At 41.9% G+C, this 15,528-nt stretch overlaps 2 protein-coding genes and 1 long non-coding RNA gene across 3 annotated transcripts in view; 1 reads left to right on the forward strand and 2 right to left on the reverse strand.

Moving 5' to 3' along the window:
• LOC144648802 (uncharacterized) overlaps positions 1-3,240 on the forward strand; it is a 31,027-nt gene extending 27,787 nt beyond the window's left edge. The window contains exon 3 of the long non-coding RNA XR_013569772.1: positions 3,209-3,240. This is a non-coding gene — a long non-coding RNA (uncharacterized LOC144648802). The remainder of the gene's footprint in view (positions 1-3,208) is intronic.
• Positions 3,241-10,955: 7,715 nt separating this feature from the next.
• On the reverse strand, positions 10,956-12,138 carry LOC144652092 (uncharacterized). Its single transcript, XM_078512124.1, has one exon. The coding sequence runs from the start codon at positions 12,126-12,128 to the stop codon at positions 10,956-10,958; it is 1,173 nt and encodes a 390-aa protein (XP_078368250.1). The 5' UTR covers positions 12,129-12,138.
• Positions 12,139-12,218: 80 nt separating this feature from the next.
• Positions 12,219-15,124, reverse strand: LOC144652094 (uncharacterized). The gene has a single exon (XM_078512126.1). It carries the CDS (start codon positions 14,937-14,939, stop codon positions 12,219-12,221), a length of 2,721 nt encoding a protein of 906 aa, XP_078368252.1. The 5' UTR covers positions 14,940-15,124.
• Positions 15,125-15,528: the final 404 nt, after the last annotated feature.

A 15,528-nucleotide genomic window follows, 5' to 3' on the forward strand; every position in this document is an offset into this window, starting at 1 on the left:
TTTGTCATATTTCGTTTGCTCCCAGGCGGTGGCAGCGAGGGACTGGGACTCGCTATTCTATTGTGACGTCTTAAGTCACATGTTAGTGGCTCAAGAACAGAGAACAAAAATGGCACCTTTCTTGGGGAAATAAACTAGACAAACTACTGGTTCGTTCGAGCGAGTGCGTCCGCTTGGCAGTTGAAGGACATCATTAAGTCTGAAAACCCGTAAGTCCCACAGCATTTCTCGAAGAAATGAGAGATGTTCGGCCTTTGTTTTGTACAATAGTGCTCTTTAGCGCTCGAGAGAGAAAGTTGTTTGACAAAGGCCGGCGGAGCCAAGCGGTAATAAAGTCTAAAACACAGATCTCTTGTCGGGAAAAGTCTGTAACCCTAATCTGAAACTCTAATCCCGACCCTACGGCCTTGGGGTTACCTTTTGCGTTAGGGCTAGGACTGTAACCCTAAAAATTTAGCTGACTTCATCGTCTTGAGAAACAAAAGGTTTGTAAAAGAAAAGTCAAAAGACGCCGCGCAAGCAAAAACCTTGTCTTTTTGCATGTGTTATTTTTCGAAAACGAAGGAAAGACCAGCGAAATGAAATGCAGGACAATGTTCAGCACACCTAAACAAACTCACATGCGAAATTTGGAGTCGTTTTGTCCATGTTCGTTTTCGGCCAAAATCACTACCGCCCTTTTTGCAGCGAGCCCTTCAACTATAACCTTAAAATGCAAAGCGAAGAGAGGTTTGTTACTCTGCTAATACTGATGTAGTGCATATGATCTCTTTGTGAGCTTGTAAACTCGAGAACAATTTCAATTTCAATTTTTAAGCTTTCTTTCAAGCTCTTCATTGGCCTTCACTTCCCGCTCGTATCTTGTGATCCATTCTTCGTCTGCAAGTGGCTCGTCTTCACTTGATAAATAATTATTACTCTCAAGTGCCGCGCGTTGGTGCGCGTTCTCGATTTCCACCTCTGGTATGAAGTTGATTTCCTAGTCATCGGAATCAATACTCTTCCTCGACATCTCTGACACCGAAGAAGGAGACATTATGGTCTTTTAGACGAGAATTTAGACTCTTAAGCGTGAAAACAGGCAAAACCCAGCATTCTACAGTACAATGTCCCAAGAAAGTAAAGAGAAATGACTGAGGCGCTGTTTTGTTTGGTTACTGGGTATACATCACAGTCTTGCTCAACCCAGACTCCCTGAAATGCGGTCACGCAACATCGCGAGCACAACTTTAACGGGCCATAGAAAATCAAGGATTCAACCAAATTCAATTTTTTTTTTGCAGAATTAGTTTGAATAACGAGTACATTTATTTTAGCGAAAAAAAATTGGGGGTTAGGTGCACTTAAAGTAAAATGTACATTGCCATCTAGATATGAATATAATTACTTTGAAAGTAACAACTAAATACCGTAAAGTTCCGTGTATAGCCGCACCCGAATAAGCCGCCCCCCGATTTGGAAGCATTTGAAAAAAATATACAAATTAATAAGTAGGCATAATTTTTTAAAAGCCCTTTTATTCCATCTAAATTGATGCCTCACCACCGCATGAAGTCTACTGAGAGAGGATTAAAACAAACATGGCGGCATTCTCGGAAGAAACCACGTTTTATTCAAGATCTGAAACGCTACCCGCAACAGGAAAAAACTCATAAATTTAATCCAGCAGATGCATTTGCTGTGAAGGTCAAAAAAAACGAGCGGCCCTTATTTGCGTATCTGGCGCCCCGCCCGGGGAAGACACACAGACTGGCAGGCCACTCAAACATTTGCAGAGGAACTAAAAGGTAGTGAACAACAACAAAGTTTTCAGGTTGTTATATGTTCATTCAATGACGGAGAAGTTATGAATATAATAGGCCTGAGAACCCAACCAGAGATGTTCCGTAGATAAGCCGCACCCCCGATTTGATTGAATTAGAGGAAAAAGGGCGGTTATACACGGAACTTTACGGTAAGAAAGTTCAAATTTGCCGCCATTCTAATATGTCACGAAATGATTCAAACGTTCAAAGTTTAACCCTTTACCTACTGGCCCTGCCCAAGAGTAAACTTCTCTTATTTCCTAGCCTCTTCAGAAAACTCCACTGAACATCATACACAAAATCAAAACATACATGCTCAGTAGATTTGTAGGGCAGACAAAGCATTAAAACACGCAAACTTCAAAAGCTAAGTAACAATTTATTTGTAATCTTTATATACGAAGGTGGTCAAGAGTTCCTAAGTTGAACTATTTTGAGTTTTAAAAAATGGAGATGTTAAAAAATTTGAATTTGCCGCCATAACAGCAGCACTAATTTAACTGGTTAAAACATCCTATAATGTTAAGACAATAAAACTGGGTATTCACAGTGATTGAAAGCAAATAAAGCATGGTTCTTTGCACAAGATAACAGCACATTGTGCGCACTCGTAGATTGTTTCCTTCGTGCGGCTGCTCTCAGTTTTTCGTCCATCCCTTTTACACTGTACGCAGTGTCTTTTGCGTGCCTTTCCCTCTCTTCTTGAAATAAAATGTCCAACAGCATTTTCTAGGCTCACACAAGGCTCTAGCGAAGCAGCTTTCTGTGAACGCTTTCTCTTCTCGGAGCGACTGGAAAAGCCACCGATCCGTTGTTTGGTCAGAGGCAAATGGAACTCTCGTACTGTTCGGTGTCCCAGGCGATTGACATTTTCCTTGTCTAGGATAAATGCATTACCAAGAACCACCCCAAAAATAAACCAGAAGATTTATTCATAACACTTCCTAGATGGTCAGATCTTCTAAAAGCTTTGGCGAAGAGAAAAAATTGTCAAAGTACAAATGATGGTTTTTTCCATAAAAAGGGCAAGAGATGTTAGTGACTACATCGTAGCCAAATCCATTTGGGGGTGCCGCAGCGGCACTTCTTTCCTTGCCAAGGTAGACTTTGTGGTTCAAAACACAACCAAACTTTGATGCCATATTTTGTGGGCTTTGCTGAAAGATAATCTGCCTTTGAAAGCGATCATGCCCTCATCCATGGAAATTTTTTTTTTGGGCTTGTAAAGTGCGAGCATTTTCTGATTGAAGGCATTCAAAATTGGCCTGACTTTGTAAAGGCGATCGTGCAATTCATCACCACGGGGCGGTTCAGTTGAGGAATCATTGAAATGGAGAAAACAAGTAATTTTCTCAAAACGGTTCTTTGTCATTACTTTCTTAATTACTTCATTTCCAACGTAGGAATCACTGGACCAGTAATCTGCTGTTGAGGGAGCGAATTGATGCACATTATAATGCATACCCTGAAATATGCTATCAGTTCAGGAACTGTCACTTTAGTCCATTTTGCCAGATGCTTGACTCGCTCAGCCAACTGTTGACGTGGAGAAAGCGGTTTGTTTCAATGACAATGTGGACCACAGTGTCCTCTCCAAATACCTTATTATAGGAATATAAGGAAGCATTTTAACAATGCGAACAAAATGTACGCGTAATAAAATTAACGCAAATTGTCGAAAATTTCTGTTAACATGCATTTAATTAACGCGAATTCTGGTGTCGTGTGTGCTTGCATGCAGTTAATTAACGCAAATTTGATACGTAGTAATTTTTATAGCAACCTGCGCTATTTAAAAGACAAAACAACAACGTCCAACAACAGAACTCAATGTTTAATTCTGATAAACTATACACAACAAACATATTTAAACAGACCATATGGTGAATAATATTCAGTTAAAGGGTCCAGGGATGGAATACATCCCATCCTTGTGCTTTTCACTGCCACTGTTATTCCTGTAGCTTTGACGGAGAAGTAGATGTCGTAAAAACAAAACTTTTACGGAAATAAAGGTGTCTTAAAATAACAATGCTGGAAAATAGTGTGATTTTAATTAACAATGATGTAAATTAAGGTACATGAAATTAACGTGAATTTTTGAAATTCACGTTAATAACATGTATCGTTAATTTCCTATAATAAGGTAGATTGTTGAAGAAGTCAATCATTCTGTCAAGCATCATTTCCAAGCTCAAATGTGATGCCAGTCGGGGAAGTAAAATCATCAACAGTGATGTGGTTGAGATCGTTCATCCACTCGAGCATCACTTCGTCTTCTTGATCACTTTCACTGTCGCTTTCACCTTTCTCACTCTCGCTGTTTTCATTTTCTAAACCGTCAAAATCAAGATTTGACTCTTCTCCTACATCTCTTTTACAGTCAACGCGCTTCACGCGACGCACACTCAAAATTCATCACCGACAATGAAATCATCTACTTCATCGAAAATTGTAAATAAATTGAAAGTATTTAAAAGCAAGTAAAAAATAACATCTGACGAGAAGAACGCAAAATGCGACGGCCCCCCCCGCCCATCGTTCCCAGACAACCCCTGTGCCGCCCCCACACACAGAAGATGCAGTTTCTCCCCGGAGGCGACCAACAATTAGCAACCCACCGACCATGCAAATGCCGAGGACCCACAGCCCTCCGCCCGCGCATGCCTCCGGGAAGGAAGAGATGTCGGACCACGCGCCGAGCGCAGCGTGAAGCGCGTTGACTGTAATTCCAGAGTCGGAACTTCCAAAAATATCTTCGTATTTGGTTTTAGAGATATCCATAATATCGAAGCAGGTGGCCATGTTGATTCATTTCAGAAAACTTGTTGTGTTTCAACCCATGTGCTTGGTCAACCAAGTGGAAAATTTATGCGCACTAGCCAGTTTTTGATTGGTTAAAAGACAATGAGTTTGATATAAACAAAGGAGGACAAAACAAGTTTTGTGGGTGGAGTTAAAAAGCATTATTTTTGTCCGGGCAGTACAGGGCGGCATAGGAAATTTGACAAGGTTTTTCCCAGGGCACACACACCAATATTTGAACAGCAATGTTTCTTATGAAAAGATATATAAAGAACAAAGGCAAAATAATTGATTTATGCATTTTAAATTTCACTGTGTACCCATATAAAAGAAATAAAAGATTCTTATTATGCTTGGTTGTGGTAGTCATTGTGACATGTGCGGAAGAGCGCAACCTTGCACAAACTACACTGAAAACCTGTCTTGACTTTATATCCTTTCGGCATTCTTCACCTGGCTTTGATATGTTGTACACATTTCCTTTTCCTCCCTTTGACATGTACGGATTTATGTTCTTCAGAAGCCATAGAACGATTTTGAGCATCATCCTGGGACCTTTGCATTTTTTTCCTTTAGCTGAAACCATTGATAAGCTGTTTCACCAGATTAAGCATAAAGCTGATCATTAGGCGCTTTCTTTTTCCTTGGGAAGTACAAGAAATTGATCCAAGAATGAACCCATTGCAGACTGAAGGATGAATAAAAACCAAAGAATGTACCTATACCATTCTTGAGACCAATAACCAGCAAAATAAAATGACCAAAGCTGGTCAGTCGGTAAACGCCACCCATGTTTACTGAGAAAACATCAGCAATATGGGCCTTTCCAATATTGATATATCGCCTATTTTTTGTTGCACAAGGTGTGGGGCTTTGAAATAAATAAATTACTATATTTAGAGAGGAAGCCACATCAGCGCAGCGCCGCCAGAACATTGCTCCAAAACATTGCGCCAAAACACTGCTCGCCAAAACATTGGTAGATAAAAAAAGAAATGTCTCTTTTGTCATGCCTCGCTGAGTACACACTTTTTCTCCTTGCCAAAGTTTATTTTTTGCACATGGCGGCAAATCTTTCCAATTGCATCAAACAGTACCACACGCAGAAGGTATCTTGCACAAGGAGATCGTCCATCCGCACTTTATTCGTTCTTGTAAAAACATTGTCAAAAAAGACATGCCATTTTCAATTTACGACATCATAGCCTAGGCTATTGTTTTGCAGAGCATCTGCTTCTTTGCTGAGGTAAACAGAAAAGTTGTTGACATACCGTAGCTATTTTGCAAATCCATGGCCAACCAAACTTTGATGTCATATTTTGTTGGTTTCATCAGCATATACTAGCAAAATGAAAGCCTTCCTTTAAAGACAATCATTCCCTCATCAGTGGACAGGTTTTTAGAGGGCTTGTAGCTCACGTTTAAAAAAAAATATAACAATGATATTAAAAGATATAAAATATTACAATAATAAAAAACTGAGATAAAAAGTATATGTCAAACTATTTAAAAAATTGTTAGTAACTAGAGCAATTATTATGGATAGCTGCACCTTTATAGAAAAAGTAAAGTTTAGTTTTTTCCAATGTTATCTTTTTTCAATAAAGAGAGGAACATAACCTGGTTTTGAAATTATGAATGTCAAGAGGTGGTGTTTTAATCTGTAATGTGAATTCACCATGTACATCAAAACAGGCCTTTTGGCCTCTGGGTTTTATCTATCTTTCGATTTTGCTATCTGCTATCTGTTCTCTGTTCCCTTTTAAAACATTATCAGTGCCAATCACATGGCAACAAAAAGCCCAGACCTGCAGAACAGCAGATCTCAACAAGTCGTCCAGTAAAAATTATCCTTGGAATTGATTTGGTGAATTTTCGAGGCCAGCATGCCCTAGTCACAGTTGATTACTACTCTGGTTTTCTCACATAATGACACCTTACAGGATAAGACAACTGAAGCTGTCACTGCAGTACTGAACAACGTCTTCAGGAAGTTTGGTCTAGCAGAGAAATCATTTCCGACGATGTGCCATGCTTCAGATCTGATGACTTTTGATGGCCATGTTGGTTTCCAAGTTACGTAATTCAAACACGAAATATTAGGGTATTGAAGATGTAAAAGTTTGTTTGAATTGATATGACAAGTTACAACAGGGAAAATTTGTTGAAGACCACTTTCCTGGAGTGTCTTGATGAGTTTACCTGAAGTGTCTTGGAGAGAGTCTCCTCTACGGAATGTACTGTAAAGATGATCTGATCCCGGGCTGAAAAGGTGCTAATGTCCTTGCCGCGTTGACATCGCTCAGAAATGTGGGCGATATTCACACGTCAAGGGTCACCATGTTCGATTTTGTTCTGCTAAGATGAGCGAGGAACTCAAAAGTAAGAGCAGATTTATAGCATCATTTATAAATTAAAAAGAAATTACCGAATTGAAAAGGCAAGGGCAGAAAGTCCTATTCTAATCCAAGTACTATAATGGGCCTTCAGAAGTGGCCAACTCTGCTTCTCCCCTTTCACCTTTTTCATTTGTTTATAGTTATTTGTACTGAATTCTTGTGGTACCAGCAGTTCTGTCAGATACAATCCAAGCGTTCTAGACTTGTGCATGTCAGCTGATGTTTATTCCTTTCTGCAGAATGAAAAACAAAGAAACCATTCACTGTGGTACTGATGTGTTCACTTGGAATTTCTGCAGTGATGGGAAGGACATCTGTGAATGTTTGAGCAGGTGGCTGTGTATATATTAATATAAAGTTTATCTTTCCATACTCTGATGCATGTTCTCAAAGATGTGTTTTGGTTTTCTTCAGAGGCTGAGTTGACAAAGTCAGCCCATAAGAGAAACTTCATAGGGCTAGAGGGGTCAACTACATGTCTTAGTGCTACATACATTTTCAACTTCAGTACCAGGTCTTGCTTTATGGCTCACTGATGTAGTGTGAGCATATTGTTTTTCTTGGCAGCCTCTACCATTTGAGAACCATGGGGGCTTGAATGCGATTTTTCAGCAAGGGAACTTCGGTTCCTTTTTTTCACTCTTTCCTGTCATAGGACATCTTTTTCTCTGCCTTCACCTGTGCCTTGTTTATTTCTACTAGCCTTTTCCTAGCCACTATAGGTTTCCCTTTCTCTTATCTCCTTTTATTTTATGGAATCTTTCTTTTTCTTCTTGTTCTTAGTATATGACTTGGAAATTTCTGTGAACATACAGTTGAGCATCAGTTTCACCTAATCCATGATATTCAAAATAGTAATGGACATATGAAATAGTGCTGTTTGCACCGGTGTTAATGAGTTAAACTCACAAATTCCAACAGTATGCTAACAGGGTCTTTGGCGCATTTTTGGTTTGGAAGTTTTTTTCATTTCGTGCTCTGACAAGCCAACCAATTCCAAAAGGCCCACTTCTTGGAGTGGCAGGTAGATTTTCAGTGGAAACTTTGTAGATGTGTGACATGTTGGAAAGTTACCTGCTTAAGCAAGGTCTGGAAAATGAAATCCAGAGCCACAAGTGTGCAATGGTTATCTGTGTAAAGATCCTTCTTGTGCCATTTCGACAGTGCGTGGTGATATGATTGAGTTGAATGCAAGACAGTATCATTGCATACGCTATTCTTTGTTTTTGGTTGACATTGTTATCTTTAAGGACTCTAGTTGAAAGTTTTTAAACAGAAATGCAACATTGCATCCTGCATATACCAAATTTAAGAACAAGTGATTGCTTTTGTTTGAGATAGAAGTTAGTCCACTCAACTACTGTTGATTGCATTACTCTTAGTTTTTATGACATTTACAGAACAAGAGACAATACAATAATACAATACAAACTTTATTGACATCTCCCTGAAAAAGTCTTTTCAGTGACACTATGATAAAACGTTAAACAAATGCTACAAATTTCATAAAATTACAATAACAAAACGGTAATAAATAAAATTAAGTCAGAATTATGAGTAAAAGCAAACAATAATTAAACGAGATTATCAAAGAAACATTTTCTACTTCCAGTATCCCTCCATTCATTTTGGTACTGATATATTGACTTGGAATTTCTGTAGTGATGGGAAAGACATCTGTGAATGGTTGAGCAGATGCAACACTGGTACCAAACTTGGCTGTATTAACATATATATTACAATCAAGGTATCTTTACGTACTTTGATGTTCTTAAAGATGTGTTTTGCTGTCTTCTAGAGACTGAGTCAACTGGTTGTGGAGCTATTGTTTCCCGTTTACCCTTGTGATGCGATTTTTGATCATGAAGATGCACCTTGTTTAATTTTAAAATTTTCATCCTCCATGCTAACACATTACAGAAGCTAACTGCACCAGCAACACAAGTACAGTAGGCATGTTTGACCTCTCCACTTACAACACATAGAGTTAGATCAGTAGCACAATAAGCATGTACAATTGTGTAACATGCATTAAAAATGCAAAATTTCTACAAATTTCTCCAAAGTCATGTTAACACTTTAATTTGCACAGTAAAACACACTAAGGCCCTAAATAATTATGGTTTGCTTGGTTTTAGCTCTCCAGTCCGCATTTTTAGTCATACCCATAATGCTTTGCGGCCTCTTAATTTTGTAAATATCTAGTAATCTGTCCAAATTCATCTTAACTCTTTATAATTATCACAGCAAATCATCATTACTAGTAAACGATCATCTAATCAATTTGTTTTTGCCAAGTCAGCAATTTTAGTTTTTACCCATAATGCAGTGCGCATCTTACAACTAGTACATTTTACACGCTTTTGGATGACATATTGTGCATTTTGAAATATCCTCATCAAAACAAAACTAACTATCAGTTAGTGTCCATCAAATAACTGAAATAATTGAAATAATTGAGCACGTGTTTTCGAAATAATTGAGCACGTGTTTTCGAGGCCATGGCTTTTTGTTGCTTTCTTTCCACGGCTTTCTGTATTAGCTCCTTTCTGTTTTTTTTCGTAGTGGGCTTTTTTGATAGCTTTTTTCTTCTCCTTTTGTTCTTCTCTCCACCTTCTCATTAATTCTGCTTTATTCTCACGCTCCATTGAAAACCGTCTCGCGTAAACTCGCCTTGCGTAGTGAACGTGACCCAAGGGACATTGCTTTGAAAAACACGTGTTTTCTGCACGTGTCACGGCTATTTTCGGAGTTATTACATAACAAAAAGCTTCCAGAACCTTCTCGGGAGGTTACCAAGGCCCCGTGTTGTTGTTTCCATGAAGGAATCGTTTGAAATCATGGCGAAGTTTTCACGCTTTTTCGCTGCCTTTCGGTCCTTTCGCGCGAGAAAATCCTACATGTGATATGAAACTCATGAAGAAGCGTTTCATAAGGCTTGGGATTTCGAAAAACTCTTCTTGTGAGCTACCTACTTTATATTTTAACGTGGAAATGCTCGTGAACATTCGTTTTGAGATGAGAATCAAATGTGGCGGCAATCTGAAGGTTTTGGATGTATTTTGGGCATTTGGGAAGACTTTGACTTTGTGTGATGTTTTGAATGGCACATCAAAACATGGAGCGTTTCACACGGCTTGGGATTCAGACTTTTTCTTACTGCGTTGGAGCGAATGGCCCTAGATTGTTCATATTTTCAGGAAAGAGTCCTTAGAAAGTGAGAATGCCGTCTGGGTTACTATTTTTATTGATCACCTTATTTTGTAAGTTGTCTGGGAACCGAAATTCCAACTGTAGAAGCTGAGAACAGTATCGTGACGCCATAACTATGAGGTTGTGGGAAACGCTAGCAAGGCAGGGTAGCGGGATTCCCCACGAATCTCACAAAAAGGCAAACAATTCAGTGCAAGAAATGATACTCACAGGTTTACGTCGTTTAATGGCTTGAAGTCGCGGTCACTTTCACAATCACGGAATTCTCAGGTTAAAAAGGCGTAACTGGTCAAAGACTCAACTCAACTCAACAGGTCAACAGATCAACTAAGCTCGAAACACTAACTGTTTTCTTCTTATACAAGCATTACGTGCAGACGGGCTAATTATGAATTTCCGGCCTTGACACATTCTGACACATATCTTTATCGGTTCGTCCTACAAAACACTCATTGACATTACATAATCTGATACCCCACGTGGGATTCCTAAATAAAACATCCACTCAAGTAAAGTCACGCAATCACTAGTCCTAGTCTTCGACACACACTCCCCCCATATATTTCTTTCTAAGGAATATATGTTCTCTTTCGAGACTGGACTTTCGTTAATCATGTCCGCTATTACTTAAACAAGCGAAGGTAAAATGTCCTCGATCAATAATTAAGCAAATAGTTAAAATGTCCTCGATTAATAAACAAGCAAAAGTTAAAATGTCCTTGATTATTGTTCTTTAAATGTCGCTGGATTGCTCCGCTTGTGCAATCTCCTGGATTCTCAGATTCGCTGTTTCAGCTGCAACTCGTTTTGGCTTGAAAGCTGGTGTTGTTGGATCCAGGGTTGCTTTGGATGTGCGGTCGACAGACAATTCCAGGGGGTAAAGGTGCTGTACGGCTCGTTCCATTACTCCTTTTCCAGCTCGCATCTTGGCCCCACCTACTATTCCGTCACGTCCTACAATCAACTTATCCACAATTCCTAGTTTCCATGAGTTTCGATTTCGAGACTCGTCTTGAATAATAACAACGTCTCCAACTGAAGGGTGGGGAGTCTGTTCTCCTCCGCTCTTGCTGTGCCGCTCTCTCAGACTCCGCACGTATTCTTTTGACCACCTCGACCACATCGCTTCCTTGCAACGGAGGAGGTACTTAGCTCTCTTTCTCAGATCCGATTCTTGTATGTGATGTGCGCTTAGCTCAGGGAGCTGGGTCGGCCGAAGGTGCAGCATAGAGCTTGGAGTGAGCACTGGCATTTCAACATCTTCCTCTAGGTAACTCAGAGGTCGGCCATTTATGGCAATTTCTACATCGAGCACGACGTCACACAATTCGCTCCAGGATAAGGTGCCGTTCCCGACTGCTTTACGAAAGGCGGACTTGAACACGCCTATGAGCCTCTCAAATTGACCACCCCACCATGGGGCGCGGCTGAGGTTAAATTTCCAGGCAATATCAAGATGTACAAGGCCGTCATGGAATTTTTCATCTTTCCTAACTTTGCTCAACCAGTCAGCGGCGGCTGTAAACGTCTTCCCATTGTCTGAGTAGATAACGCGAGGGCGGCCACGTCTGGTTATGAAACCCTTCAAACTTGTGAGAAACTTGTTGGTTTCTAAACTTGGAAGGAGATCCAGGTACACTCCCCTTGTTAGGCTGCACGCGTAAAGGACTAGGTAGGCCTTACCCTCTGTTTTCTGTGTAACACGATACTTTATAGGGCCAGCAAAGTCGACTCCAATAGTTTCGTAGGGTGTCACTCCTTGGGTCCTGGTGAGTGGTAGACATCCTGGCGGTGGAGACTGGTAAGCCTGGGCTTGAAATCTCTTGCAACCCCAACAACCTTTGAGGACCTTCTTCGTCAATTTTCTCAGGCGAGGGACCCAGTGGGTTTCTCTAACCTTGGTCATGGTAAGTGTAACTCCCCCGTGAATGGTTGTAAGATGCGCTTGCTGTACAAACTTGAAGGTGAACAAGTTGTCATCTGGCAGGTAGGTAGGTTACAACCCAACGATTCTTCCTCTACACTCCAGTATCCCGCTGTTGTTTAACTGCAAATTGAGTTGAAGCTTGTCCGCTTGGAAATGCTTTGTGCTTGTGGATTCGGCTTGAGCTCTTTTGATCCACCAGGCTTCCTGGAGCCTTATTTCGTCTGTGGTCAGTGGTCCCTTTAGTCCTCTTGGCTTCGGGTTTCTGCAGTTGGCGAGGAATCTGGCGATCCATGCGCAAATGCGCAGAGTTTTCAACAGGCTATATTTTTCCAACAGCTCGCTGAACACATCTCTCTCAGGTAGGGCTATGGCAAGGATTTCCTTTGTCACCTTGGCTTCTGCTTGAGACTCGGATGAGGCCTTGATTTCAATATTGGGGGGCCACTGATCCGGATAGGGTAACCATGGTGGCCCGTTCATCCAAAGTGGTGCGCTGATCACACTTCCGCCTCTGCTTCCTAGGTCAGCAGGGTTTTGGTCTGTGGGGACATGGTGCCAGACAATTCCTTGGTGTTGCTGAATCTTTTGCACTCGATTTGCAACGAACTGGCGATACTCTCCACATCCGTTTATCCAGTAAAGGGCGACAGTGCTGTCCAACCAGCAGTGGATAACTGGATTACAATTCTGCAATGCATCTCGAACGTTAACTGCCAGGTTCGCCGCCATGTGGCCTGCAACAAGCTCCAATCTTGGTATGGTTAGGTTCTGTTTTGATAGGCGAGACTTGGAGGTGATGAGACCCTGGGTGGTCCCTGACTCTTGGCCAACAACTGCGTAAACTGCGGCACAGACTCCTTGTGAGCTTGCATCTCCAAAGGCGTGGAGTTGGATAAACTGAATTGACTCTCTAAACGGTGCAACTGCTCGCTTTACACTCAAGGTTTCTGGCAGGTTACAAAGCCACTTCCGCCACCTCTTATCCAAATCTATCGGGATGGGCACGTCCCAGGGTAACTTTCTCTCGCAGATATCTCGGAATATGAGCTTTCCACAGAGCGTTGTGGGTGATACCAACCCCAGGGGGTCGTAGATTTTGGCCAGCTGCGACAAGATTCCTCTTCTGGTTGGTTCAACCGGTTGCTGTGGGAAACAAACGCTTAACGTGTCGGCAATCTTGTCCCAAGGCAGTCCTAGCAGCTTCGTTAGTGTTGTTGGTGGTCCCAACTGTTGTTTAGCAAAGCTCAGATCCTCGCTGTCACCAGGGTCACCGTCTCTCTCTAGCTCAGGTGCATTTGCGTTCCACTTGTGTAGAACAAATTTGGCATCACCAAACATTTTAATCGATCCTTCCTTTTGCTGTTGAGCTTGCGGCACTGTTGATGCACCAGATATCAAATCATCAACGTACAGGCTCTTTCTGATTTGGGCAACCAACTCCGGTTCTCGTTGCTCCCACGCGTCTAGATGTTGCTGTATAACTCCACCCAACAGAAAGGGTGAAGAGGTGAGGCCGAACAGGGCTCTGGTGAATCTGTAAGTTTCGATGGCTGATTGATCACGTGGTTTCCAATGAAATCGCAAGGCATCCCTTTCTTCTTCTTTAATGCGTACTTGTAAGAAAGCCTTCTGCAGATCTCCTGCCAGCAATACGGGGTAGAAACGAGCTCTGATTAAAACGTTCCATAATAGGTTCTGTAAGGGTGGTCCTGGATGAAGGCAGTCGTTTAAAGATGGCTGGCTGGGATTTTCTTTGGCGGAGGCATCATAGACGATCCTTAACTTGGTAGTTTCCGCGTTTTCTCGAACTACTGCTCTATGGGGTATGTAAAATTCAGTCCCTTTGGGTTCGGCCGGAGCTTGTTCGACGATTCCTTCTTCTTTCTGTTCCTGAATAATGGCGTCATACTGGTCATAGGCATTGGTGCGATCGAGTTTTCTTACGAGCTGCTGAAGTCTTTTAATACTTCCAGACTTGTTTGTGGGCAACTGTGGATGGCTTCCTTTCCAGGGGAGACCCGTTTGATAGTATCCGTCGGGATGACGTATCAACTGTTCCTTGAACTCAGAGTAGACCACATCCTGGTCGTTTGCTGAGGCGTCGGCGAGGCCAAGGACGTCTAAACGGCAGAGCTGTTCGAAGTCCACGCTGGTTGTCTGGGTAAGAAACGTGTTACTGGCTTCGTGTTCGTGGCCTGGTGACATGATTGTCCAGCCGAGTGTTGTCTTCTCCGCCACAGGTTGACCTGATAAAGCTATCTTCGGTGGAGTGCTAGTCTTGATTCTTGCGTACTCGGAAGCACCTAACACCAGATGAATGGGTAGTTTCGGTTTGCCATCTTTGTCGTCCATGTAAACATCACTCAGGTGCGTGTACCGTTTCGTCAACTCTTCATACTTGGGATTTTCAAGAGTCATGAGTTCCGGTTTGTCGACCTTGGATACTGTCACACTCATACTGAAATCGCCACTCAGGGATGTCACGTTGACATTGTACATTTCTACTTTGGTTGTCATGGAGCCCAGCATCATTTCGATTTGTTTCGTTTGAGTTTCGGCCGGTTTCGTATGCAAGGCGTTGATTAGCCGAGCTGAGGCGTAAGAACTTCCAGCTCCGGTGTCAAGTAGGGCTCTTGTTTTAATTCCATTGATCTTGACTAAAACCACAGGGTACACCACTTCTGTTTTGTCACGTTGATGGGCCGTTAATAATCCTTCAGACCTTGGATCCTGTTGATCGCTGTCACAAATTGACGTGTGATGCTTCTTTCTGCATTTCTGACATACCATCTTGCTCTGACAATATTCAGCTTTGTGGGGGCCGGTGCAATTGAAACACAACCTCTTCTGAAGTAGGATAGACCGTCGTTTAGCCACGTCAACAACACTGGGGCAGTGAAAGGCTCGATGCTCTGTCGCGTCGCAGTACACGCAAGATGGCTTGCGTGCACCATTCTTTTGTTGGGTGTTGAACACCCGAAATGGGGGTTTATCTCTCTTCCTGTCATCACGGCGGTTTCTGTCATCTTGCTGATTTCTATCATCTTGTTTACTGATCGGATTTCTCCGCGTCCAAAGGCGCAACGCTTCTGTCAGCTTGTCGAAGGTCCAGTTTTCCCACGATGGGTCTGTTCGCACCAAGTCCCCTCTAATCGCTGGCAACTTGTCCAAAGTCATCGCAACATAACCGTTAACCTGTTCTAGTTTGCCCATTGTCTGTAAAGACTGCACTGCGAAAGTCAATTTATCGGAAAATTCGTGAATTCGGTATGCATTCTGGTTAGGTATGATAGGAAGGTCGAAAATCTGCTGGGCGTAGGTCTTGATTATCTCTGAATCCTTACCGTACTTGTCCAACAGTATTGACTTGGCTCTGTTG

The sequence above is a fragment of the Oculina patagonica genome, chromosome 4, assembly GCF_052425735.1.
Source record: "Oculina patagonica isolate OP01 chromosome 4, crgOcupat, whole genome shotgun sequence".
In the NCBI taxonomy this organism is placed as follows: Eukaryota; Metazoa; Cnidaria; class Anthozoa; order Scleractinia; family Oculinidae; genus Oculina; species Oculina patagonica.

What these genes read in the sequence shown, in the direction of transcription:
- LOC144652092 (XM_078512124.1), bottom strand. Translation starts at nt 12,128, where the DNA reads ATGACCAAGGTTAGAGAAACCCACTGGGTCCCTCGCCTGAGAAAATTG.
- LOC144652094 (XM_078512126.1), bottom strand. Translation starts at nt 14,939, where the DNA reads ATGGTATGTCAGAAATGCAGAAAGAAGCATCACACGTCAATTTGTGAC.